This window comes from Pelodiscus sinensis, chromosome 12 (assembly GCF_052426305.1).
Source record: "Pelodiscus sinensis isolate ZL-2025 chromosome 12, ASM5242630v1, whole genome shotgun sequence".
Classification (NCBI taxonomy): Eukaryota; Metazoa; Chordata; order Testudines; family Trionychidae; genus Pelodiscus; species Pelodiscus sinensis.
The window spans coordinates 31,442,595-31,470,042 of NC_143063.1; the positions used below are offsets into that span (position 1 = coordinate 31,442,595).

At 38.9% G+C, this 27,448-nt stretch overlaps 1 protein-coding gene across 1 annotated transcript; it reads right to left on the reverse strand.

Moving 5' to 3' along the window:
• Window positions 1-1,372: 1,372 nt before the first annotated feature.
• On the reverse strand, window positions 1,373-27,134 carry UBA2 (ubiquitin like modifier activating enzyme 2). The gene is made up of 17 exons (XM_075940077.2): window positions 26,858-27,134; window positions 23,450-23,533; window positions 23,096-23,166; window positions 18,960-19,024; window positions 18,237-18,337; window positions 18,001-18,122; window positions 14,637-14,704; window positions 14,203-14,324; window positions 13,194-13,293; window positions 11,934-12,094; window positions 8,819-8,912; window positions 8,596-8,708; window positions 8,355-8,510; window positions 7,487-7,583; window positions 6,606-6,711; window positions 4,467-4,603; window positions 1,373-2,687 (listed from the first exon to the last, which is right to left on the reverse strand). The coding sequence occupies exons 1-17, from the start codon at window positions 26,999-27,001 to the stop codon at window positions 2,509-2,511; spliced, it is 1,920 nt and encodes a 639-aa protein (XP_075796192.1). The 5' UTR covers window positions 27,002-27,134; the 3' UTR covers window positions 1,373-2,508.
• Between the last annotated feature and the right edge of the window lie 314 nt (window positions 27,135-27,448).

Genomic DNA, 27,448 nt, shown 5'->3' on the forward strand with positions numbered 1-27,448 from the left:
CATCCAATTTTTAGAGCAGAGAATTGAGAGCTATGGCCCCAAAGTTCCATTGTCCATGACAATTCTGTTGCAAAGTTGCTTATGTTTAAAGGAAAATCTTAGCCATTTGGCTCATACCAAATTAATATTCCAAGCGATGAAAAGCAACCCCTCAACATGAGTGAACTTGACACCAGAAAGTTAATGAAAACTGTGGCTTTCCCTGATAAGTACAAATAGTAAATATTTCCTTAAAGTCTTGCATACCAGTCATTGCTAGCAAGCAAGTTTACAGCATCTTTGACACACGCTGTCAGCCTATAGGGCATGAGTTTCTGATTGTGGCATGATTGGAAAGCTCTAAAATATGGATCACAATCGGCAGTATTGCCACTAAATGTCTTTTGACACGCCTTGTAAAGAAAGATTTACATCTGAACATATATTCATGATAGACTACAGATTCTTTTTTAACAAGGACTTCAAAGACACATTGTCTGTACTCTTGAATTTAAATTCCTTATGCACACAGAAAGCTACAGAAGAAAAACATCAAGAACATTAGTCCTTTTTCAATATTGCTTCTCTATAGAATATATGGAGATATACTTATCTCATAGAACTGGAACGGACCTTGAGAGGTGATCCAGTCCAGTCCTCTGCCCTCACAACTGGACCAAGTACTATCCCTGACAGATTTTTGCCCCAGATCCCTAAATGGCCCCCAAGGATTGGGTTTAGCAAGCCAATGCTCAAACCACTGAGCTATCCCTCAGTGAGGGATCTTCAAATGGATATTACTTTGGCATGATTAAAAACACTTTTGGATCATGTCATTTTCAACTTAGCATCACATTCAGTCCTATTAACTTAAGAAAAAGACTAAACGTCTAGTCTGGAATTTCATATTTGGATATCTGAATTGAGATATCATCAAAATTATAAAATGAAAAGACTAAACATGGTATTCTGAAATCCTGTACTTTTTGTTTTGTTGGCATCAACATAATTTGCTGTTTACAGATGAAAAGTACCTTATGTTGATGCCACAGCCTAGATACACCAGGAATCTGAACATTAGGTAGTCTTATTTCTGTATTGCACATTATAATCAACAGATTCTGTAGATAATTTAAAATTCGGTTCGTGTGCAAACTGTAACAACAAACCTAATTGGTTTAATTTTATTGGCTCTGTAGTACGAACATTGGACATACTGAAGCAAACAGTATTAATTCACTAAGCTAGATGGTCTTCCATTTTGAAAATAACTTAGGCAAAATAGTAGAAATCCTTATTTAGGGTGCAAAATCTACTCAGATTGAAATATGTTGCAGACATATTACAAATGTTGGGTGCTACTGAAATGAACAAAAAAGTAACACTTTCAAAATATTGTTCCAAAACTTATTTACTACACAGTAGTTTTTTAAATACCAAACTGAACTACAGAACTTCTTGTTAGAAAGAAATCCAAAACAGCTGTAGCTTTAGTGTAATCTAATGAATCACATGAAGACCAGTGCCAGCCCTTTCCGAACCCATGAAGTGGCAATATCCATTGGAGATTACAACCTGAAAGAAGGTGGTTCAAATACTCACACTGAATAGTCCAATAACATTGTCCAGGAAAAAATACTGACAAAAGTTTTATTAAAAAATTCCCCTTCCACCTCAAATGAATTTTTAAGTTCTGTACGATGAGATTGTTTTAAAAATTAAAATAGTACAGTATTAATTTTTGAAGACTGTATACATTGTAAATTATCCAAAAATTCCACATAAACTTGGACTGTGCAAACTGATATAGCAAGTATTTCAGATGTCATTTATTTGGTCCATGAGATGTACAGTATAGTAGTATTATTTGAGTTTTACAAAACATCAAATATAAATAACCTGAAACTGTAACAATACACAAAATTTGCTTCTTACATTGACATACCAGGCAGTACGTGCTGAAAAACTTGAGTAAATTAACATTGTTTTACAGTAATATACACAGTGCCAGTTGATGTTTAAGATCAGAATTTAAACATAGCACTTCATATTTCTTTTCTTTCAAAGAATCTGCTATCTCAGATTATTTAAGGGTGTGAAAAATGGTTAGATCTAGGCTAAATATATTTTTGTCTAGCCAAAATAAAAATCTAATGTTTATAAATCTGGGTTTCAAATGATGACCCTTTTACTACAGGATTTTTTGTCCTAATGAATTATAGCTAAATGTATTTACATAAAAATAACATGCTTTGTTTTCATGACTGTTTAAGCAAATACTTATGTTTAAGTATTTATAAACTAAGTTTCTACTACATTTAATATAGCATATTGGAAAACTTCTAAGATTCTATTGAAATTAGTGCTTTGCCATCAAGAGGAATGGACACAAATTCTGTCATCTAATGATGTGATTCCCCTGGGAACAAAGGCCATAAAAATAGTCTAGTTCTGGACATTTAACACACCCCAAAGTAACATCTTATTGTATTACATTATCTAGATCTTTCTCTCATTGGGTATTTGCACTCAATCTAGTGCTATTATGTCATCTTGCTCTTCGGTCTGGTCTGTACGCATTCTCTTTGTACTGACATGCTCTCTATCTTCTAGTTTTCTCTTGCGGTTTTTATTTTCCATATCATCAGTATTGGTTGAAGGATCTTCATCATCAGAATCAACTATTAATACATCATCTTGATCTGGAGCTAAAAAAAAAAATCAATTGATGTGTTCTAAAAACTGGCTGTTTCATTTAGCACAAAACCAAAAAAACGCTTTCCGTGACAAAAATGCAGTCATTGTTTCTTGACAAACCATTTCCACCTCCCCATACCCACTATTTTTTATTGGGATAAAGGTTAATTGGCAAGATGTTTGTGCACATGCAAAGTCAGTATAAAAACATATATATGCTCTATGGGCAGGTGTATTAAGTCAAGAATAATTACACATTTGAGTCCATCTTCAACTTTTACTCTTTGAGAATGAATTAAAACATCTATTAACAGTCATATTTCATAAGAGTGAAAAAGAATCAGGAATAGAAAGAATAGATGGGAAGCTTAACAAAGAGCTAAAAGATGACAATGGAAGACGTAAAGAGGAGAACAGAAAGGACACATTTAAAAAAGGACATTCACCTTTTAAGAATACTGTTTTCTATGAGAGTATGTGGTAGAAAGTTTTTTTTGAAGTATTTATAAAAATTCCCTCTATCTAAATTTGAAATAGTTCTGAGTATGTCCTAATATTTTTTCTTAATTTAGAAAAAGTGATCACACTTTTTTGCACATGTTTGGACATGACCAAAAAATACAAATTTCCCCAAAAACTATAAATAAAAAATATGTAATTTCTACTCATAAGCTTTCAGTTTCATACAATTGGTGCTATATCTGAGTGCACAGTAAGAAGCTTCAAATATTTTAACTCGAATTTTAGCGTTCTATATCCATTTGAGTTATTTCTTAGAACTATTGAAGATACTTTCTCAGACAGACATTCTAAAACTGAAGGTGAAGGTAAGGGTTTTTTTGGTTAGCAAATATTGCTTTCACCATGCTTTGCTTATAGTGAGGAAAAAGGAGGCAGTATGTCCTAGTACCCAGAACACTGGACTTGGTTTTATACTCAGCCCTGGCACTGCCCTACTGACCGACCTTAGGGGAAAAAAAAAATCACCCCCCCCCCCGCCCATGCCTCAGTTTCCCCATCTGTAAAATGGGGATAATGCAACTGCTCTGTGATCTGCTGATGAAAAGCACTATAAAATTTAAGAGAGCTAGATGTTATTAGTGTGCGTGTGCACACGCACTTGTGTTCACAATTGATTTTTTGGGTCAAACTACCGCCAGCACCAACTGGTTAAAAAACTGCAACAGAGGAACTATTTGCTTTGTGTGAGTTCATAAAATAATTTTATTTATTCACCAAAATACAGTATGATATGACAAACCTATTTTATACAATTGCAAATGATACTAGTCCTTTATCTGCTCTATGCCTACAAAATTATTTGCAGTTAAGTATCTTCCTTATAAGACAAACTATTCAAATAATTTAGATTTAAAGTTTATATTTAAGATAAAATACTAGCATTTTTAATGATAGTCTCAAAGGTGCATTTTTACTATTTATATGTTATATACACATGAGCAGGGCTCGACAAATAGTGTAATCTACTCTCCCATTGCGTGTAGATTACACCCTGGAAGAACCGGTGCGGTGCAATCTGCGCATGCGCAGAGTGCTGAACTGCGCGGCTGGTGAGCGGGGCTCACCGCCGCTCGGTGAGCCCTGCACATAAGAAGCTTTCATAATAGGTAACTTGGGCCCCACTGCCATTTCACATTAGAAAAACTAACTGAAAACTAAGTCATCCTGTAAAGGACACTTTATTTTAATGTTTTACTTGTAGTGCACAATCAAACAAGTAGATGTCTAGTAAAAGGAGATATTTAATTCAATTGCATAACTATTCTTACCTGTTGAAGTCGATGGCTGTGCTCCATCATCACTACCATTGGTAATGTTCTTAGAAACTGGTTCTGATGGTTTGGGGCCAACTTTTTCAGGAGCGTCTCCAACAACTTCAAATTCTACATCTTTTTCTAGATCTTCACTGTGGAAAAATCCATATGCTTTTAATCAAACAAATAAGCATCCATATTGGTATTTTCATAAAGAAAACCATATATGACACCATTACTAACAGACCAACATGTAATTATTACAGAATGATAATAAATACAAAAGCTGATCAAAGTCCCTCCAGACCTGACATGCTTTTTGTATTCACATACATACCTTGCTTCAATGGCCTGACCTACTCTTCAAATAAGAACAATATTGAGGGAAATAGTCATTGGAATTCTTTTCCTAATCATTCCCTTCAATTTAAATACCCACTGTCTGTGTTCATCACAAATGCCGAGTGTCTGAATCTATTTTATAAGAATTTTATCAGTTTCCCCACAATTATATTTACTTTATTTTCAAGAGCATTCTATACATTGAAAAACATAACCCACCATTTTCAACTGACTACCGATTTTGGGCACCAAACCTGCAGTCCCTTTTTCTAATCACAGGTAGTAAAGTAATCACTGATCTTCCATTTAGTAGTTTTTAATATAATAGCTATATCTCTTTTCTCCTTTGAGATCCACCAATTGCATTTATTTTCAGCATATGTTGCATACTTGTTTGTATTTCATAGAATTATTTAAACTAAGATCTATTGAGGTTCTTGCAGTAAAATTGTCAATTATTTCAATCCAATCGTGAGACAGTTGTTCCCTTACCAAAGTTTTCATATGATTTTAGTTATTTATGTTTTAAACTTTTGCGTTTAAAATTCACCTTACAATCTCTCTCTCTATATATAAAAACATTTTTCCTGCAGAATGACAGAGTGACCTCAACATGTCATCTGAGTCGTGTGTCCCCCCCCGCCTCAGCAGAGTCAGAAGGGGAAACAATGTCCATGTCTCGGGGCAGGATGGGAACCCTTCACTGCTGGGGCGATTTTCCCCTCTTCTCTGAGGAGCAAGGCTGGGAGTGGTGGAGGGGCAGGGCCTGGGGGCTTTAGAGGGCGGGAGTCCCAGCCTAGATTGGTCATTCTCCTGGCCCCTCCTCGGAGGGCACCCTGGACTCCCCTCTGGCCCCTGGCTCCCCTTCAGGAGGGTCAGGGGATGGCAGCAGCTCCTTGCTGCCCCGACAGGAAGCGGCTCCAGCTCCCTCAACTGCTGCCAGGCTACGGCTCCTGTGGCCTGGAAGCCTTCTGCCCCGGCTCCCTAATAGGCAATGGCTGCTGGGCAAATCAGCGAGCTCTGCTGCTCCCCCATCCCTGCTGCTTCCCATCCAGTCGCCTCCGGCCCCCACTCTGCTGAATGGCCAAGGCCAGGTGGCAGCGGCAGCAGTTTCCGGCAGGTTTCGGAGCGACAGGGCCCAGGACCTGAAAGCAGAAGCAGGGCCAGAGGCGACTGGATGGGAAGCAGCAGGGATGGGGAAGCAGCTCTGCTCCCACGCACACTTACCCAATGAGTCGCCTCTGCAAAGCCAGCATCTCCTGCCAGGCATAGGGCAAAGGCAGTAGGGCTAAAAACAGTGGGGCTGACATGCAAGAGAGTAGCCCCGCCCAGACCAGAGCAGTGGGAAATGGAGTCTCAGCCTGGCTGGAGGCAGTGGGGTCAGAGGCCAGGAGAGCAGCTGGACTTGCGCCCCTGGTTGAGAGGAGTGCACCCTGGCAGGGGTGGGGGCGGCAGGGCTGGCGACGGGAAGCAGGGCTGGAGGGGACCTTCCCTGGTCTGGCAAACTCTGTGGTTTGGGATCACTCAGGTCTTGAGTGTGCTGGACCAGGCAGGTCCCACCTGTACTAAAATGTTTCAAGGACCTGTTTTACACCCACCCACCACAGGTGAAAGTAAGAGGGTGTGTAGCAAGAGGGGGAGGGGTTGGCACGCGTAGTGGCTGGGGGAGGGGGAAGGGTGGTTGGCACGCATAGCAACCAGAGGGGGGAAAGGGTGGGGCATGTGGCACATGTAGCGAGCAGGGGGTGCAGCCCCCTAGTGTATTCTATGTAATAGCTCATGTAAGAAAAATAAATGTACCAAAATCTTTACCTATGAAGCACATTGATTAACAGGGTATAGTCCTGCAGGAAATCATCTGCTTGTAGTCGAGAGCCATTCCGAATTCCAAATTCTGATAATTTCCTGTGGTTATTTGCTATGAAAATCATGAAATATTTGTCAGAATTTTTACAAACGTAAGTACTAGTACTTTAAAGTTAATTGACCTGCATTAACGCCGGCGATTAACACAGAACAGGATTAATGCATTAATTTTTTAATGTGTTAATTGCAGGCGTTAATGCTGCGCTTCCCCTTTAAAGTACCATTTTGGCACTTCAAAGGGGCAGCGCAAGCAGAGACGGGAATCAGCTGGAGTCCCCAGCTGATCCCAGGCTCCTAATGCGCTGCCCCGTTGAAACGCCACCACAGAGTTTCAATGGGGAGACACACACGATTAATCGTGATTAAATTTTTTTAATAACTTGACAGACCTACTTTAAAGAATAGAAATTTGCTTTTTAAAACAAGTAATTCACAGTAAGAAAATGAGAACGATCAAGTAAATTTGATTTACTTCAAATAAAATGTTAACTAAAATATAAATTACTTCAAAAAGGTACACATATTTTAACATGTTGTAAGTAAAGTTTAAAAAGTCAGAAGATTCAGAGTCTTCTCATTCATTTTTATTTATGCATTGAAACCCTTATGATCTTTCCAATACCTTGAAAAAACAGAACAATAAAGGAATAGAGAAACATTTAAATTCAGTTTCTTGGTCCCTTTGCATCCAGCTTACTCCTTAATATATTTTTTTACATTTGTGCATAATGTACAGGATTAATAATAAAGTGTTTCAAACAATACTATAGTAGGCCATCTGGACTCAACAAAGTTTCAAATGAACCAGAAAGTTAATATGAACATACCTTCTGTTTCTCCCTCCTCTGAAGATATGAGAATAGTCCCTTTTCCATCATCTATCTGTACATCTGGTGCTACCATAGCAAATTTTTCTTTCACTATCTGAAAGAATAAAAGAATGACAAATATTGAATACTCTTATTTTAAGACCATTAATACAGGAAAAATGGAATTTCCCCCTAAAACTAGCGTGATTTTCTTCTTCTCTCCCATATCTTGTGAGGTATTTGCATTTAAAGCCTATTAAAAATCAATATTTATTTCATCCAGTCATATTAAATGTCCTCACCACAAGAGGAACCACAAAACCCAGTCAATAAAAAATAAATGTCTGCAGTATGTAACTAAGACCCTCTTTTAGGTGTTCAGGTAGGTTTTCGTAAAACCTCGTTTTAAGATACTCATTGAAAGACAGGATATTAAAATTGTTACAATCTTATATTTGGAAAGCATTTTCAAGAAAAACTACAATATATTGACTACTGAGAGCTTTTTCAACGCATTTATTTCTTAGAATAGCAAATCAATTTTTAATCAACTTTTAGGATATTTTAAACTTAAAATTTAGGCTTTGTTTCGAATAAGTGGGGTTTATGAAAACCTAAATATAAATAATTTAAACTCTGAAAATATTTTTAAAGAGTTCCCTTACAGATTTTAAAATGCAAATTAAAAAGTATATCAAATTAATTTGTGTTCCCCTTTCTTCAAGTACCATAATTGCTAATTTTGATATACCTTAATAAAAAAGGGTTAAAACTTTAACAACATTTTGTTGTACAATAAGTGTGCTTAATCTCAGATATAAATATTTAAATCAAAATAGACAAAAGTCTAAGTTAAAAATGACAGTTAAGGTTTCAGAGTCTTTACCTTATCCTGTAATGTCAACACAGTAACCTTGTGTACATTAAGTTTCACTGTCACTTCTGGTTTACTTGCACACACATAACAATTGGGATTTGGAGGATCCAATGCACAAGGAACAAGGAGCTTCTTTCTTGGGTTTGGTTGTTTGTTCAGAAAAATCTTTAAGGAAGAAAAGGGCAAAAAATCAGGGTCAAATGTATAATGAATAACTTCAAAACAAAAGCAAAAATGTTATCTCACTTACCGTTCTACATTGGTCTATTTTTCCTGATAAAATCTTCAAACCCTCCAGCACTATCAAGCCAGCAATCACTGCATTAGTTGTTGCTATAGCAGGGATAATATTTCCTGCCATTGCTGCAAAAAACAAAAAAAAAAGGAGATTTTTTTTTCAGTGTGTGAACCTTAAAAAGAATGCTAGAGAAAAATACTTCATTTAATGAAGACATTATTAATTTTATTCTTACACTTGATATCAAATCTGCTCTTCATATTCATACTGAAAATGTGCATTCTGAGGTTTGCAGCAGAAGTTACAAAATCCATTGCAGATGGGTCATCCTGCCAACAAGTTTAACAAAACATTTCAGAATATATTTTAAACTGGATGAAATGTTTGCAAAAGTCTATTACCATAAACAGACAATTTGAGAGACTTTGTACAATACACAGTTATTCAAATTGATGCATTTCTTCTTTCAAACAGTATTGCATTTCAACTTTTAGACAGTGTGGTACTTTAAACAAATATTATGAACACTAAGCATTTGTATTTTGTAAATGTATTTACTAAATGCTTTAAATGTTCAAAGCAACTTCTAGACACTAATCACAACATCCCTGAAAATAGATAAGTATCTTATCTCCAATAAGACTAAGAAAGGGCAGTTGAGCTGACTTGCCCAGGGCTACACAGCAAGTCAATAACAGAGCCAGGATTAGAATTCAGGACCTCCTAATTCCCAAACCTGTGACCCTTGGTCTATCACACTGGCATCCAATGAAAAATAAAGATATCTTTCTTCGTCACTTAGCAGCCAAGCTATGGAGTTCAGGGTTCTACTTATCAAACACAACTGCCGGTAGGGTAAGTCCCTAAAATACAACATAAAGCATTTTCCTATATTTTGTACTGGATATTTTCAACCATGATATTTTCAACAATCTTGAATTTATGGCTTCATGATTAAGTGAAGATCCTGATCCTGCAAGCTGCTCTACATAGTCACAAAAGTATGCTGATGTATAGCAGCTTGCAGGATTAGAACTTTAGAGGTAACTTTTTTTAAAAGTGTATTTCCAATTAAGACTTTACATGATCTATTACAGATCTGACATCTTAACTATTATTTTTTAAAAAGCCGAGTTTAAACTTTATTCTATGATGTGTAGGCTGTAGCCTAGTTAGAGAGCCAGGATATTAGAGAAGACAAGGTGAATAAAGTAATATTTTTTATTTTGTTTCTTTATATTTATATTGACATCATGGATTCACTGATAATTCAGTCTGAAATTTGATTCTTCTAGTATGTTGTTTCTATTAACAGCTCTTTGCCATCCATATTTTATACTTTGTTCAAACCACCTTTTTCCCCCCGAAATAGCCCTACAACAATTCACATTTTTTATTATACAAGTCTACAGCAGAAAGACCATTGTTCAACTATGCCAGAAAAAGGACAAGAGACATTGGATGTGGTTTCATTAGGCTGCAACTTTATTCCCAAATATCAGGAAGTACCTGGCAGATAAAATTGCACAGTTAAATTAATTCACTATCAAATACATATACCCTGGGGGAGGAGGGTCTGCTGTCCACATTCCCACTTTATCCATCTTGGCCCACAGCCAACCTGCTGCTAGGACGTTGCCCCTCCTGTCCCGAATGGAGAAAGGGGCTATAAAAGAGCAATGGATTTACTCCCTGCCATGCCAGTCAGAGAAGTCTTGAACCCCTGTCCTCCTGCTCCTTTAAGGAGTACCTCCTTTAAGTTCCTTACCAATTTTATCTGATCACCTTCCCAATGGAGTACCTGCGTCGGACAACCACCCCAAGATTACATAACGAGTTGCATCACCATAGCCTAAACTCTGCTAATAATTTTTGCTCCCAACAAGCTGTAAGGAAGGCAATAATTAAATCTACCTTGTCTGGGCCAATCTGGCAATAAGGGAAAAATGCTTTCCCAGTCCCCAAAGAACAACTAGTGTAATGCCCATAGTAAATAATGACAACACTTGGTATTCAACTACCTCTATGGATGGGCTCTTCTCCGCTTGGTGCAGATAAAGAGGGGTTTTCCTGACCAGCGTGGACACTAATAGCCCCTCCTTTCTTCTGGTAACCTGAATTAATATCCCCAAACTTACCAGGTTTGAAACTGCTACAGCAAGTGGCCTTTTCTGATAAACCAGATAACGGCCCCCAATGCTTAAAATGTCATGAGGTCATTTAAAAAGAGAAAATCTCTGCTTTTCATTTTAACTCAGATAACCATAGCTCACTGAAAAGATCACATTTTTTATAATAGCCAGATCAACTTTCTGTTGCTCAGTTTTCTTTAAAAAATATTTTTTTATTATATCAGACATTTATGTTTAGAGTTTTGCACTAGCTTTGCACTGTAATTGGCTCCATCTCTACTAGGGATGTAAGTAACTAATCAACTAGTTACTCAACTAGTTGCTTCCCATCCCTCTTGTTGCCTCTATCAGAGAGAGGCAGCGGGGCGGGGCGGGAGGAGCAAGAGCCGGTGCTCGAGAGGGCGGGCTTAAAAGCCTCCCCAGCACCATCTCTGCAAGGGAAGCAGAGATATAGTGGGGGACTGGGCACAAGCTCTTAATACATTTAAAAGGCAGAGCCACAACAGGGTTAGGTGCCGGAATCGGGAACTAACTCCGCTGCATCCCTGCAGTCCCCCCCATCAACTAATCGACTAGTTGATGGAAATTCCATCCACTAGTCAATTAGCTGATTTAATGCCATTTAGCATCCCTAATCCCTACCACTGTGGAAGGGTCTATATTGGAGAGGAATTTAATAGATGTGACATTGTTTTTCCACAGTGTTCTATTAGCCATATTGGTCCCAGGCTATGAGAGAGAGAGAGAGGGTGAGATAATATCTTTTACTGAAGCAACTTCTGTTGGTCCAATAAAAGGTACTACCATCTCTTTACTGACTAACAAAATAACATTATGCTCCACACTGCTCTAGCAGATGTGTCAACTCTTAAAAGCAATTATCTTACTTTCAAATATTTACTCCTTCTGTGGAATGTGTGACCACGAGTAAATCCACTGCCCTTTTATAACCCCTCCCCCCGGCTCCATTGGTGGGGAAGGGAGAGGGCAAGGTTTTGGCAAAGGATTGGTATGGACCAGGATAGGTAAAGTGGGAATGTGAACAGCCCTGCACCTTCCCCAGGTATAAAGGCTTAATACAAATATACATTCACATGAATATCTAGACCTATTTTTTTGTTTCTAGAAGTGTTACTCTAGAATCAAACTAAGCCTTTAATAACTGAATAGCACATTTACTTAGCATATAACCAGTTCCTACACATCTTCTTAACTAACCTTATCCCATATAAGCTCTGCTCCATCACCTTTTTCTGCTAGGTGAACTCTCAGAGTTTCAACGCTCTTTGAAAACAGGCGTGCATAGCTCTTGACATCCAGAACCTGTTGGTCTTTCAGGCCTAAGGAGGAGTCATTCGGTTGCTCAGATGTGTTTTTCTCTTCAAAATGAAAACAACAACAAAAAAAGATTATAAATATTTAAGAATTTCACAGAAGTCTTTTTAAACATGTCAGATTTGCCAATTTTAGTAAAATTGTAGTCAATCTAGAAAATGCAATTACAATCCACAAACTACAGTGGCTGAAATATTTTATAACAAATCTCTATTTACTTCTGCATTTTCAAAAACTGAACTGTAGTATACAGGCAGTCCCCGACTTACGCGGATCCGACTTATGTCGGATCCGCAGTTACGAACACGGACTGCGGGACCGTGCGGTCTCGCCGCCCGTGTACTCCCCGGCAAGAAAAGCTGCTCCGCGTCTCCCTGGTCTGCTCCGAGTCTCCCTGGTCCCTTTGCAAAGCTGCGGAGGGGCTCGCGCAGCAGAGCAGCCCAGGCACGCCTGGGCTGCCCCCCTGCCGGCTTCCCCCGCGGCTTTCCCCAGGTGCTCTGCCCCAGGCGTCCCCAAGTCAGCTGCTGCTGAAACTGACCAGCGCTGACTACAGGAAGCCCGAGGCAGAGTTGCTCTGCCCCGGGCTTCCTGGAATCAGCCGCTGATCAGTTTCAGCAGCAGCTGACTTGGGGACGCTTGGGGTTCTTAAGTTGATTCTGTATGTAAGTCGGAACTGGCGGTCAGTTTCAGCAGCGGCTGAATCTGGACGCTAGTTCCGACTTACATACAGATTCAACTTAAGAACAAACCTACAGTCCCTATCTTGTACGTAACCCGGGGACTGCCTGTATTCATATCATTAAGTCTACCGAAGAATCAAAATTGCTGTAACTAATACAAACACAGAAGGGAGTCTAAAGAATCTCAGTATGTCAAAATATAGTTTAAATAATATTTGAACGTTACAACTGAGAATATCAGTCTATAAGGCGTCACCTGAACCATACATGTTTTTAATATGAGAACTAAATAATTGTGTACTTAATACCTGAAATAGCAAGTACAAGTCAAATTTAGAAAGGCATTTTCATTTCACAAACAGCACATTTTCAAAGAATCAAACAAATTTAAAATCTGTATTTAAAACAGCTACAATGGTATACCATACAAGAACAAATAAAAAATGAAAGGAAAAAAGATTACCTTGATTCTGTACTTCGGTCCAGTCCAATGGCACTGGAGGTTTCCTTTTTTTCCACAGTTTATCCATTGTCAACAGATATCTGATATCATCTTTGAAAAGCTAGACAACAATATGAAAAATCAGAAGGACACTAAAGATATATACCTTGTTTTATTTCATTTTTAAATCATTAAAATTAAAAGTTTGTGTTTCTTTACCAGAGAGCATGTTTGCCCAGACAGTGGTTAAAATTATATAACAAATGCCCCCTCATTTCAAGCAGGCACAAAGGAGAAATAAATATTGCAAAACTACTGCCAATCCCTGCAGTCTAAAACATTAACTATTTAATATAAAGTAAAAAAAAGCAGTCCTTAGCACCAACAATATTTTATCATCCACGAAGTGGCAAGGGAATAACGATACCACACACACACATACTCCTACTTCCAATGACTACTTCAGTGTTTGTGTGCCTAAAGGGCATTTCTACCTATATGTCAACTTAAATGCTTGTCTAATTCTAAGGACTATAGTAACAGTTCTCACTGCTTAATATCAGAATACTTATCATGCCTGATCCTACCCTTTTGTTCACTGGAGGTAACTCGTTAGAGAGACTCTAAAATAGCATCCACATCTCTATTCCTGGTTGCAAACAGACCACAAAGAAGAGCAGTCGCATACTCATACTGGCCCCTGCTCATATCATATAGCCCAAAACTAGTTTTTGAAATTTTCCTATTTAAAAATAAACTGTGTCAGATGTAAAGTTAACTACCATTTAGTGTCATTACTCTGGTGCAACAGAGGCTGCTAGTAACTGTTCCTCTATTAGGAAAAGTATACATGGTAGGACCATGATGCTAAAACAAGAACTACTGTCAGTGTCTTATGTTTATTATTTTTCTTAAATAATGAGATTTGATTGCCAGTTTTAAGCATTTAAGTTGAAAACTTTTGCTTAAGTTTATAGTAATGCACATATTTTAGAAAAAAACACTTATTGTGAGCAAAACAGCTACCTACCTTAGTGAAAAGTTTAACTGGATCATATCCAGTTGATTTAGCCCATTCCTTGGTTGAAACACGTTTAATATCACCATCTTCGTTAGATGCTCTTGCTCTCGCTTCTGCTTCTGTTGGCTCCCCTATAAAATAAAAGGTTGTTTATGTTTTTTAATTAAAAAAAAGAAAGTGGTGACCCAACACATTATTCATCATGGATGAATAAAGCTATCCAGGGAGCAGAACTGAACATTGTCCTGAAGTATTCTGAGGTTTCTCCCTCCCACCCCCCTGCAATCCATTGGTCTATCAGAGAATCCAAAAGAGAAGGAAAAGAAAACAGTTCTCATGATCTTCAATTAATAGACTATCATTAATTGAAGCTGTAAAACGTAATATGGCATTTTGATTAACCCAAGTGAAATACAATTAAGTTACTGATTTACGTCACTCACAGGCAGCTTCAGGATCAGCTCGGTCAGGGGATACTTCCTGATCAGCATCTTCTTCACCAAACAACTGACTATGTATTTAGAAAACAAAGCATTAGATTAGCATCACATGATAAGTAAGTAAGGAGTTCCTTATTTGTACCTACTTTTCCAAAGCTGGTCATAAAAATTAGCAATAAATGCTTTATTTATCTCAGTCTATTTTACCTGATTATTACAGATGTATTAAATCTTGGATTCTCAGGTTTTGCTATAAGAATTCCATTTCGCACAGCCTAGCATTTATAGTGAGAGAAGCCCCCACAGGATAATTTCTCAAAGCTTCTATAGTATGGAAATGTGATATATACACCAAATGTATTTGGACCCCAAAATGATACAGAAAATCTTATGAGAAAGGAGCATAATTTGATAAAAGAACAGACTTATTTTAAAAAGTCAGCCATATGCAGTGTGACTGTTGGTAGCCCTATGTTCATTTCTTTTTCAAGTCTATAACAAATTTTGTACAAAGTACACCTTGTGTGGTAGCATTTGAAAACTCATAATTTGCTGATCATTATTGTGCTAGTATAATGTGTGTGCCAAAACTTTGTACAAAAATTCATCATTCAGCAAAATTTTATGAAGACATATTCTAAATCTGGAAAAGTAGTCACAAGCCAGTTCCTCAGAGACAAAATGCAAACTGATGCCTCAGCCAGGTGTCAAAGAAATCAAATAGACCATCACCTGATTAAGTAGCCATTCTTTGGCAGAAAAAAGGTGAGAGAAATTTATGTGCTGGCAAAAAAATGTCTGGAAGTTCCTATCCTCACTGACTTTGTCTCTTGAATCCTAGCTGGAGATGATTCTCAAAGAGGAAGAAAAGGATAAAAATGAGGAACAGAAGCCCCAAGTGGTTCCTCCCTTTCTCTTTACCCATGGCAACCACAATCCATGGGGAACAAACAAACAACTTTGAATTGAGGGGAAAATCCTGTCTGAAAGGAATTCAGCCAGTAAGACTGCCAGAACACTTGGTGAGAGAGACTTCCCCTTCCCTCCCCCCCCCTGCTATGAATTCACTTAGCTTGTTAAGTTAAGTATCAGTTGTTTTTACATTTTATGTCTTTGTAACCAATTCTGACTTTAATGCCTCATTACTTGAAGTAATTTTTCTTTCTATAATTAATACATTTGTTTTATCTAAACCAGTATGTTTGGATTGAAGCTTCACTTGTTACAACAAGATTTGTGCATATCATCAGGGCTCGATAATTAGGGCAATCTACTCGCCCATGGCGAGTAGATTTTAGCCCAGCGCGGCCGTGAAGCGCGGTCAGCGCAGGCGCAGCGTGTGATTCCACGCGGCTGGCCAACGGGGCTCACTGCCGCTTTGCGAGCCCTGCATATCATTATATATTAATGAAATGATTATATGAACTTGTGTTGTCCAAGAAAAGTCACAGTTTTGGGGAAAAATTTGGGACTCGGAATATCCTGATGTTGCACTTAAATGTAATTAAAGAGTGGTGGGCTACAGAACTCATACAAAATAGCTGAGAGTAATTTATATTCTGGAGGCTGTGCATGGCAAACCAAGAGTGATTGCTCTCATAGTGAAGCAGTATAAAAGGCACCTAGATTAGAGAATTAAGAGGATACAGCTGTTCAACAGTTCAGATTGTACACTAGCTGCTGTCACACAGAATTAGAGGTCAAGAATATAAAACACCTAGACTATGTCTAAACTACATTCCTCTGTCGAAAGAAGAATGTAAATGAGCCTGATCAAAAATGCAAATGCAGCAGGGATTTACAAATCTTGCGCTTCATTTGCATAATAGCGTGAACACGCTTTTTTGAAAAATGGTTTTTCAAAAAAGAAACCACAGTTTAGAAGGGGTTCTTTTGGGAAAAAAACCAACCAAATAAAAAAACCCAACCAACCAAACAAAAACAAAAACAAAAACAAAAACAAAAACAAAAAAAACAACCACCCTTTTTCAAAAGAACCCGTAATCCTGAGAAAGGGGTTTGGTTTTTTTTGGAAAGAACCCTGTCTAGACTATGGCTTCTTTTTCAAAAAACCCTTTTTGAAGTACAGGTTGTTTCAAAAAAGGGTTTCCCCCCCCCAAAAGAACCCCGTCTAGACTGCGTTTTCTTTTTCAAAAAAGCGCTTTCATGTGATTATGCAAATGAAGCGCGAGATTTGTAAGTCCGTGCTTCATTTGCCTTTTTGATCGGGCTCATTTACATTCCTCTTTCGACAGAGGAATGTAGTTTACATGTGCCTCTATAGTCTATATTTCAATAGAAGCAAAATAAAGTGAAGAATGGAATTCTAAATGAAAAGTTCTTACAAATATGGGTTGAGACATTAACTAGTCCCATCCTGCAGCAGAACTATTCATCTGTCCCATGAACAGAAATAAATCCAGAATAAAATAGTTGATCTCATGGCAATTCTCTTTTAAGGCTGCATGACCTAAGCTCTTGAAGGAACACCAAGACTTTGACTAGGAATTGATATTTGAAAGAAAAAGCAAGAAACAAAAACCACCTCTACTTCTCTGTTCTGGCTCAAAAGGAAGTGAAAGTCATCTACCATTGTAATGCAGTTTATAACCAAAAATTAAGGCACATAGGGAGTTAGTATTTGTTGTCTTTCAGATGTCTGTTGAGAGAGTTTTCTCCAAAGCTTACAAGTTTTACTGCTATCAGTCAACACAAAAGGAAGAGAACTTTTAAAATAATAAATCTCTAGCTTGGAAATTTAGTCCTGATGATAAACTGAGATCTTGCAGGTGACATCTAATCTTAAATTATGTTCTTTTTAGCAAGACAGCACAGAGCTAAATAGTAGTTTCCTAAATGGAAACACATGAGCGGTAAAAGCCAACTTTATATAAATGAGGAGGTAATTTAAGGTAACTCCAACAATACTGTGTCTATCCCTTTTATTTATACTGAAATATGTTGGTGCCTTTCAGAAGAGAGTACATTTCTTCAACTGATTAATTAATGATGGTAACAAATATACTTTCGCTTTCCATAAAACACGATTTATAATGAAGCAATAGGCAGACACACCTCTAATCAACCTGCACTTAGGTGTCTAAGAAACGTTTTGGCCAATTTCTCGCTATGATATTAAAATATCAGTCTGTTTTTGGCGTTTATTCTGTCAGTAAAGTGAAAAAGATTGGGTAAGCTAACATGGTTTTCAGTGCATTCCTCAAAAGTAGCTGAAATTTGGAAAAGAAAAAAGGATAAGTAATTTTTAATTTGCCCAGTTTAATTTTTTGTTGTTGCTGGGATACATTTAGAAATTAGAAAATAGTGCATAATGTACTAGCTATTTTTTTTAAATATATTCACTTACTTGAACAAATACTTAGCCCACACAATGCAGTGAATAGGTTCTGATGGAGTGTTGCGAATTGTGCAACCTGGAAAAGTCTTCTGAGTTGGTTTAGGATGACATTCATAACACTCTGTTACTCCCTACAGATTCAGGAAAAGTAAAGTGTTTACTTAAGTAAACATAAAGGCAATTATCCAGCCTATCTTGTCCAAAAGAATCAATTAATCAAACAAGAAAAAGTTATACTAACTAACCTTTTTGATAACTGTTACTTGTCCAAGGTAGCCTGCAGTTCCACTTTCTATAAGAGGAACATCAGCAGCCAGACACATCCTATTCACATGGTTACGTGCAGCTGGAACATATACATAAGAACATAAGAATGGCTGTACTGGGTCAAACCAAAGGTCCATCTAGCCCAGTATCCTGTCTGCCGACAGTGGCCAGCACTGAAGAAAAAGCATTCAGGATTCAACTGTTGATTATTAACTAAAAAAAGAATGTTTTAACTTTGGAAAGGCTGGAGAGTAACCTTCTGCATAATGTATACCTGCATCTACCTCATTTAATTTTACACACCACCATGCCTCTCTCATAATACCTTTCAGGTAGAACAATGTATTACAACCTGTTTTCAATATAGTAACCTCCAACTAAAGTGTAGCTATGTATATACCTCAAGGGGATCTTCCTACCATGAAGGACAGACTTAATTCTTAGCTCTTACCATATACACCATTTTTAAAGTCCAAAAGGTACAAATATGAAGTATACCTAAAAGCCATCCTAATGATGTAGGTAAGCAGTAGCCTCATTTTGCAGGTGGCAAGAGAGACAGAATCACTTATTTAATTGAGGCTGTAAAGAGAGTGAAAAAGAACTGGCACCACAACTAAGTCATTTTTGGCTTCTCTCTTCTACGTGCAGCTCACATTTCTTTCACCTCAAAAATAAAGCCATAAAAATGGAAATCTCACCTCTGTTATCCAAAGCATTCATAACCAATGTAAATTGCCGGAAGAATTCTACATTATAGTCAGGACTGTGAAAAAGAAAAAATATTAAAACCAGCTTGTTAAATGGATGTTGGTTATTATGGCACAGCACAAATTCTATACAGACAATGTAGCAAAAGTGATATTCACGTGATAAATTGCAGACTAAAAGTAAAGTTTACTACTCACCTTTAACTGCTTCACCTGTCCTCTGCCCAACTGAAAGTCTAATATTCCTCAACCTTTCAGGGCTAGGAATTGGAACATTAGTCTACTGATAAGAAGCTATTCCAAGCTTCCCAACTAGACTCAGAAGCCCCCAAAATGTGGACTTTAAAGATATGACCTTTTTTGTTTAAAAATGCTATTAGTTATGTGTTATTTTGAACTTTTCCCCTCTAAATTTATTTGTAATTTTGCTCCAACTGAGATATGGTAATTGAGACTCCTATTCTTAAAGGTAAGGAAAGTCAAATATTGTTATTCAATAAAGTTCTTAAACATACACTAAACATTTCTAAAAGTTTCTAACATATACATGCAAACACAACGTATGCACAAACTACCACCACTTTTATGGAACAGCATTATTTATTACCTGTCCCATTATTATAATCAATAATTAGTTTATAAAATTATTGTCTGAGGAGAAAATGCCCTTTGTAGTTCTACTTAAAAAAAATAATTCCCCATGATCCAAAGCAGGGTTGAATCATGAAAATTTTCTTTTAAGCGCTGGAGCAGTAGTTTATTCACCAATAGTATTTCCAGAACTGTGCAAACTTCTGCCAATATTGATGATTCACACAAAAATCTTTTCAGACACAATGGGGAACAATGTATTACATTTTGCACAAGGCCCCTTTTAATATTTATGAAAAAACTTGTAAACAGAAAGGATGTACATATAAATTCCACTGGGAGAAAAGGAGGTGGGGAATGTTAACGTCTGGTAGTGAAAGGCAAATTTAATATTCAAAGACATTTTCTAAATGCTAGCAATATTTTACAACTAATAAAAAGCAAAACAAAACAAAAAGCAAAACAAAAAGTTGAAGCATAAAAATGTATATGACTGCATCTTTTAATGCTCTTGTTAACATTCTAAACCAATACAGGAAGACCATAGTTTCACTTATTCACTGTGTGCCTCATCATACCAGCCTAAGCCCAGTGTGCTCTAGTGAAGGAGCCCGAAAGTTAAAAGGGAAATTGAACTGCAATGATGCCATACTGGGAAATTTTAGATATTACACAAGTTTATTACGTTATTACATGCAAATATTAATCTAACATTAATATAACATTGTTTTATATGGAAAATGTGGTTGTTTTGAGTTGGGAACACACTGCTACTGCCAGTATTCACAGATTTCACAACTCGCTGTGATCTCAAGAACGTATCCCCTGCAAATGGCAAGTGCTTCCTGTACTGTAGTGATGCTTATTCAATAAATGTTATAACATTAATTTCAAAATTATAGGAATGAAGAAAAAGGGAGAAACTAATAAAGGTTTAAACAGCTGTGTGCTAGGAACGTAAGCAACTTTCAGAGGCAGTAAAGGGGAGGAGGGAAACCAGCATAAAAATGCTGCCACCAAGCAGCCTGTTTGCAGTGGCCAGGGTAGGCCACCGCCAAGCAGCCCGTTTATGGTGGCCAGGGTTGGCCACAGGCAGGGGCTGCTTTGGCTGCTGCGAACAGGGATTGGTGCCAGAGCAGCCAGGGCTGGCTGCAGGCAGAGTTCTGCTTTTGCTCCCAAGCCCTGTCCACTGTGAACAAGGACTGCTGGACTCAGCGTGAGTTCTTACTACATTTAAAATGCAGAGCCACAGTACAAGTGGCTTCTGGAGCTACCCCCACTGCGGCTCTATAGAGCAGTCCTATCAACTAATCGTACAGTCAACATAAATTGTATCGACTATATGATTAGCTCAGTAACTGCAATTTAATATTTAATATTCATTACTGTGTGCCAACAATTAGCATCTTCACAGGCTGTGCTTTATCAACACAACATAAAACATGGTGCTGAAGGAGATGGAAAAACACAAATGAAACCATTAGAATTACTTCAGCTTCAAAAAATATGTATTTTGAACTGTATTGATCTAGTACAGTGGTTCTCAAACTTTGTGGCCCGTGGCCCACTTGACTCAATGCAAACCTTTCTGTGGCCAACCAGCTGCTAATGGAAACTCACTGTTAATTACATAATTACATCCAAGCCATTTTGATTGTGCTCCATCTATGAAGAACAGTTAAATTTAACTAATAAGAAAGGAAATATTAAACAAAATTATTAACAGATTAAGCACTTTAATTTATGTGCAACATAAAAGATTTCAACATTGTTTTTATTTATGGCAGGTGTGAGGAACCTTTTTTGGGTTGGTGGCCACAGATCCACAGAAAAAATCAGTTGGGGACCTCACAAGTGAGAAGCAACCCCACCCTCCAAAAAAACTCCAACTCTCACTGATGTGATCCTCAATTGAGACACTTCCTTCCCCAGAGGCTCCAGTCCCATGGATGGAGAGGGACAAGGAAGACTGAGGTGCAGGGATTCTCATAGGTCAGATAAAGTCTTCTGGGTTCCAGGGTTAGTGGATTTTGTGGGCCCCACTAGGCAATGGAATGGGTTCAAAAATGAGGGGTTCAGTGTGTGGGACAGGGCTGCCAGTGAGTACGATAGGGGAGGGTGTCAGGATGCAAGGTCTGGGTGGGAGGTAAGATGCAGGAGCAGGCTGGGAGTAGGGTGTCTCGCCAGGAGCAGAGGGGCCAGGAGCAAGGGCAGGAGCAGATTGAAGTAGGGTTTCTGGCGGGAGGGGGAGGAAAGAAGGGGGGCAGGGTGCAGGAGTGAGTTGGGGGTGCAGAGTCTCAGCAGGGGTGTGGAATGCAGTGTCTGGGCACGAGGGGAGGAGGCACTTACCTGCCTTTGCACACCCCTCTACTCCCAGGCACCGTGTCCAAGGTATGGCCTCCCACTGCTTCCATTGACCTAATTCCTACCAATGGGAGCAGCAGGGAAAGCCTTCAAGAAGCACATGGGGGAAGGGTAGAAGCAGTAGGCAGAGTCACTTCTGGCTCTGCTTTTTCCCTGTGAGGTGGATCCAGTGGGAGGTTTGGGGCTCTCTCTCCCCGCCCCAGCAGAAAGCCGGAGCTAGAACTCCAATCTTGTGGGGGAACCATGAGTCTGGAGCACCAGCACGGGCTCAGCTTGAGTTGCAGACCCCAGTTTGAGAACCACTAATTTAGTACTTTAAAGATGTTAACAATTAACCAGATTTTTAAAGACATCAACTGGTGCACAAATAACTAGGGTCAAATGTTTATATTAAGAGCATTTCACATGTAATATACGTGAAGATTAACACATTTAAGTGCCTTCTGCTTTTTTATAAAAACTCAATATACTTTAAAATATCCAAATTATACAGGTTTATCCAATGAATACCCGAGGCCTAAGTATAAATAAGTGTTCTATAACATTGTTTCTTAAGGTGCGTCTACACAGCAGGGCTTAGTAGCTCAATATGCATAGCTTATTTCGAGTTATGTCAATTATGTACCTTATTTCAAAATTGGGAGCGTCTATACAGCACTTATTTCGAAATAGAGCACTCTTCCTCCAACTTCCCTTACTCCTCGTACAAAGAGGGTTACAGGAGTTGGGAGTAAGAAGTCCTCCAGCTTGACAGTATTTTGAAATAACTGCCTGCTGTGTAGACATAGACTAAGTTATTTCGAAATATTGTTGCCACGTAGACGAGCCTTCAATGACAATTCTATGGAATGGTGCCAGTTCCTGTGATTTCCCTGACATAGTTTAGGAAGGTAGAAGGCTGGTCCCTGGTATCAAAAAGGCTGAATAACACAGTTCTAGAAAGCTTCCACCGTGGTTGAAAAAGGGAGAAACTGGATACAAACAGAATAAATAAAGAACATTCAAAAGTTCATGCCCAAACTCAAGTCACTCAAATTTGCTGTAGCCTCACATTAGTTAATTTTTCAATATTTAGTAATTCTATAAAATCTTCTCAAGCAATAAAAAAAAGTACATGTTTTAAGTAACTATAAATTCCCAATAAACTTAAATAAAATATAAGAAAAACATACTTCATGATACTGTCATGATAAGCTATAATATTAGCTTCTGGGTAAAACTGTAACACGCTTTCCTTGGCAACCTGGAAAAGAACAAACAGTTGGTAATCCACAATTTCTGCCTTTCATTCATGATCCAACAAATCTGCAAACACTGTACATTAACACCGGGGTTTAATTTTTTTCAATTAAGAAATACAGCATGAACTATTATTTTAAAAAGCAAACAAGAATATTCAAACTATATGACATGAATCATACATTTTCAACATTGATCTACTATGTACGATAACTATTTTACTATATTCATAACATGAAAGATGTTTATTATATTGATTAGAACAGTTTTCAAAAATGTCTCCTTACCTGTGCTTTTGACCTCCCAACATGTTTCTTTTGAAACAAAAACTGCCTGTTGAGGTTGCTGACATCAATAGTATCCAGATCAATCTATAAGTACATAAGAGGCAGCGATTTCACAAACTCAAGAGACCAAAGGTAACACATACATTGTTAAAATAGTGTAGTTTCTTCCTCCTATCTTCAGAGACCACAATTTTCAGATCCACTACAATTTGTCAAGTAAAGTTAAGTGCATTTATGAATAAAAATGTGAAAGCCACAATTGGTCTAGCTGAGTCAACATTTAAAAACCATGAATGTCAGAAACAGCTTTATTTCACTTTCTACCCCTCCACCCTGCCTTAATGAAAAAAAGCACAACCAAAGCCCTTTGAATCATAAATTTAATTAATAAAAATGTGATGTAGTAATTTAATCTAGTAATTTTAAATATAACATCTGCACACTGAGGCTACGTCTCGACTGGCAAGATTTAGCGCAAATACTCTAAATGCAAGAGTTTTTGTGTTAAGAGTATTTGAGTAAGAGAGCGTCTATACTGGCTTATGCCTTTGCGCAAAAGCATCTGTGCCAGTGTAGACGCTCTCTTTGCGCAAGAATGCTCCGATGGCCATTTTAGCCATCGGGTTTTCTTGCATAAGAGGACTTATCCCTGAGCAGAAGCATCAGAGTATTTGCGCAAGAAGCACTGATTTCATACAGTAGAACGTCAGTGTTCTTGCACAAATACTTGCGGCCAGTGTAGACAGGAGGCAACATTTTGCGCAAAAGTGGCCGCTTTTGCGCTAAAGCTTGCCAATGTAGAGACAGCCTGACAGTTGCAGGAACTGTACATAGAAATGGTCAGCAGCATAGCTAACCAATCACCTTCTTGCACAGTTACTGTGACTGCACATGTTTAGTAAATGTTAGGATTAATGCTGGGATAAATTTCACAATTTAAGGATGAGAGAGAATTCCTGGGAAAAATGAAAACATGTAACTTTCAACCACATTTTTTAAAAAAGTACTTGCTAGTTATTAGGAAAGTGCCAATTTCTGATCCTTCCATATTTAAGAATATATTCAAAATTATATAAAATGTAGTTTTCTTACCCCATATACTTTATTGACTGAAAAAACATACTATAGCTATATTTAAGGTTTCAGTTAAAAATACAAAGTACAGAAGTGAAAGTTCTAAAACTAATGTTAATATGATCACATTTGAGGTATTCAGTAGCTTCTATTCCTCTTTTACCAGATGAACATGTAGCTCATGACACAGCTGCTTTGCAGCAATCTAATACAGGGATTACACAAATTAGTAGTTCCACTAAACATGTATGCATATCAAAAAATGATAACATCTAAACACTGCTTTGGAAAATTGACAATACTGGCCATAACTTAGCAACCAGCCTAGAAGACAAACCATGTTCAGCACTGTCATCTAACTTGACGGTTCAAAATCATGTTAAACAATCTAATTTTTTTAGACAAACCTGCTGACATCAATGCCTATTAATACCATCATAAAAACATATCCCACTTAATTTTCAAAAGATGTGCAACATGCCCAAACTGACACTATCCTAATTGCTAAGAGCCTTTACATATTCATTTCTTGATAATGGACAAAAGTAATTTCCTCATACAATACAACTATTTTGAACAATAATTATAAGTTTACTCTCATTCTTTTTGTCCTTTGCTCAGCCCCTTCCCTCCATAGTCAAATTCTCATAGACTCTCTCTTATTCCCAAAAAGAGAGAGCGAGAGAACATAACTGAGCATCTGATCCAATCCCTACTTATGCTAATAGGATTGGACAGGATCCTAGAACAGGGGCACAAGCAAAATATTGAACATGCGAATGGAAAATTTGCCCAGCTTATACCCTTGATTTTCCAAGGCGCAGACAGCAATCTTTGGAACAAAGTACTTTCTATTTTTAAGGGGTAACTGGCATCCAATATGAGGAAAACACAAAAGATGCCTCATAATGAAGAAAAATGCTGATCTGTCCCCTTTTTTCTAGGCTTGGTTCACTGTCATAGTATTTAATGTTAACTCCATCCAGAACATACTGACATAAATGGGACTACTTGTGAAATAATGTACTAGTAACTGAACATGGCCATGAGTTCTGGAAATCAGTTGCCAAGTGTCAAAAGGTGATTTCAGATAAAAGTTCCTAATTTGGTTTGTTAAATGAGTTTTGACATGAACAAAGCTTCTCAGAACTCAATTTAAAATCTGGACTCATCACTCAATATTTTCAAACATTGTTTATGGTCAAAGACAGATGAGTCAAAACAGTGATGGAAAATAAAACCATGCTTAACAGACCTGCACTTTAAATGTATAATTTGTCTTAAAAAAAAAAACCTTTCTGCACAACTGCATTAGAGGACAATAAAGTATTAAGAACTGAAAACCAGATTTATTTAGGTACATTAATTTTTTACCCAAAGGAAAATGCAAACAGCCCTTTTTTTTCATTTTTCCCCTTTCTTCTATGCTCGTTTAGCATCAGGAAACAAAAGTGAAAGCAACAGCCTGAAGGGTGTATCAGGATTGGACTTTCAAGAGTGACAGTTTTACAACTCGGTGTCTAAAAATACAATTTCACCACCCACATATTTTGCTTTCAATGTCACCCAGCAGACTACAACAGCAGTCTGTTCAAGATATTAACATTTATACTAGAAGACAGCTAGCATTAAGCAAAAATTAACACCGTTTTTCGTCTAAGATTTTAAGGGAGCAGCTTGAAATGTGCCAAACGTGATATGCGGTTTCCCACGAGTTTTTGTCTACTAGCTTTCGGAAAAGTAAGGCTTCTCCCCCGCCATGTGAATGCAATCCCCGCAGGGAGAAGGCAGATAGCCATGCCTTCCCATGCAGATGTTACTAGTGAATTATTTCTCACGGATAACACATGATTACTGGAGAGCGACACACCCCGCTCTAGTGTTTCCCAGCCAGCCCATCCCTACAGCACGCAAAGCGCACACCGTCGTCACACGGGATGCTATAAGGGGTTCCCCGGACTTGGAGCCTTGTTTATTTTCTGTCCCCCCCCCGGCGCCGGTGCGGGCCATCCTGCCGAGCCAGCGCCCCCTCCCCCACTCACTGGGCCCCTCTTCTCCCTCCCGCCCCGGAGGCCCATGCGCGGGGACCCTGCGGGGCGGCGCGGCCCCTCCCTAGTCCCTACAGCTTTGGCGGGTAGGAGCAATTTGAAAACACCCAGACAATGAGGAGGGGGAGGGGAGCACGGCGCGCGCTCTCCCCCGGCGGCTGCGGGAGCTGCCCGCCCCCCTGCGACCAAGCGGGCCGGGCTCGGCTCCCCCGTCCCGGCCCGCTTTCCTCAGACCCGTATCCGCGCCCCGGCCCCGCTCGGAGTGCGCTCCGGCCCCGGGCCGCACCACGTCGATGTTGTTGAAGCCCGTGAGCACCAAGTCCTTGAGCAGCTCGCAGCCGATGCCGCCGGCTCCCACCACCAGCAGCCGAGCCCCGGAGACAGCCTCCGCCAGCTCCCTGCGCAGGGCGCCCGACACCGGCACGGACATGGCGAGGGGGAGGCAGCGCGCGGGCGGGGAGCGACTCCGCGCGTTTCTCCTCAGCGCCGGGCCGCGCTTGGGACAACGACGAGCCGCAGGCCACACTGAAGCGTCCGCCGCTGCCTGCACTTGTGGCAGCGCCCCCTGCCGGCAGGGAGGGGAACGGGCCGCTCCGAACGCCAGGAGCGGATAGCGAACGTACCCAGCGTGGCGGGAGCGGCCGGCTTCAGTTCCTGCTGCTGTAGACAAGCGCTCAGAAAAATGACTCCTGGTGGGCGTGGGGCAGGTGCAGCTGAGGGAGACAAGGGATTCGACGCCCGAGCAGCTAGGATTCAGGGACAGCAGTAATACTGTCCTCTGCCCCCCACTTCCCCCTACACCTCCCATTGTGTTTTTACTGAAAAACTAGATTAGGGAGTGCCCTGTTGAAAACATTAATTGCAGTGTAGGTATGGG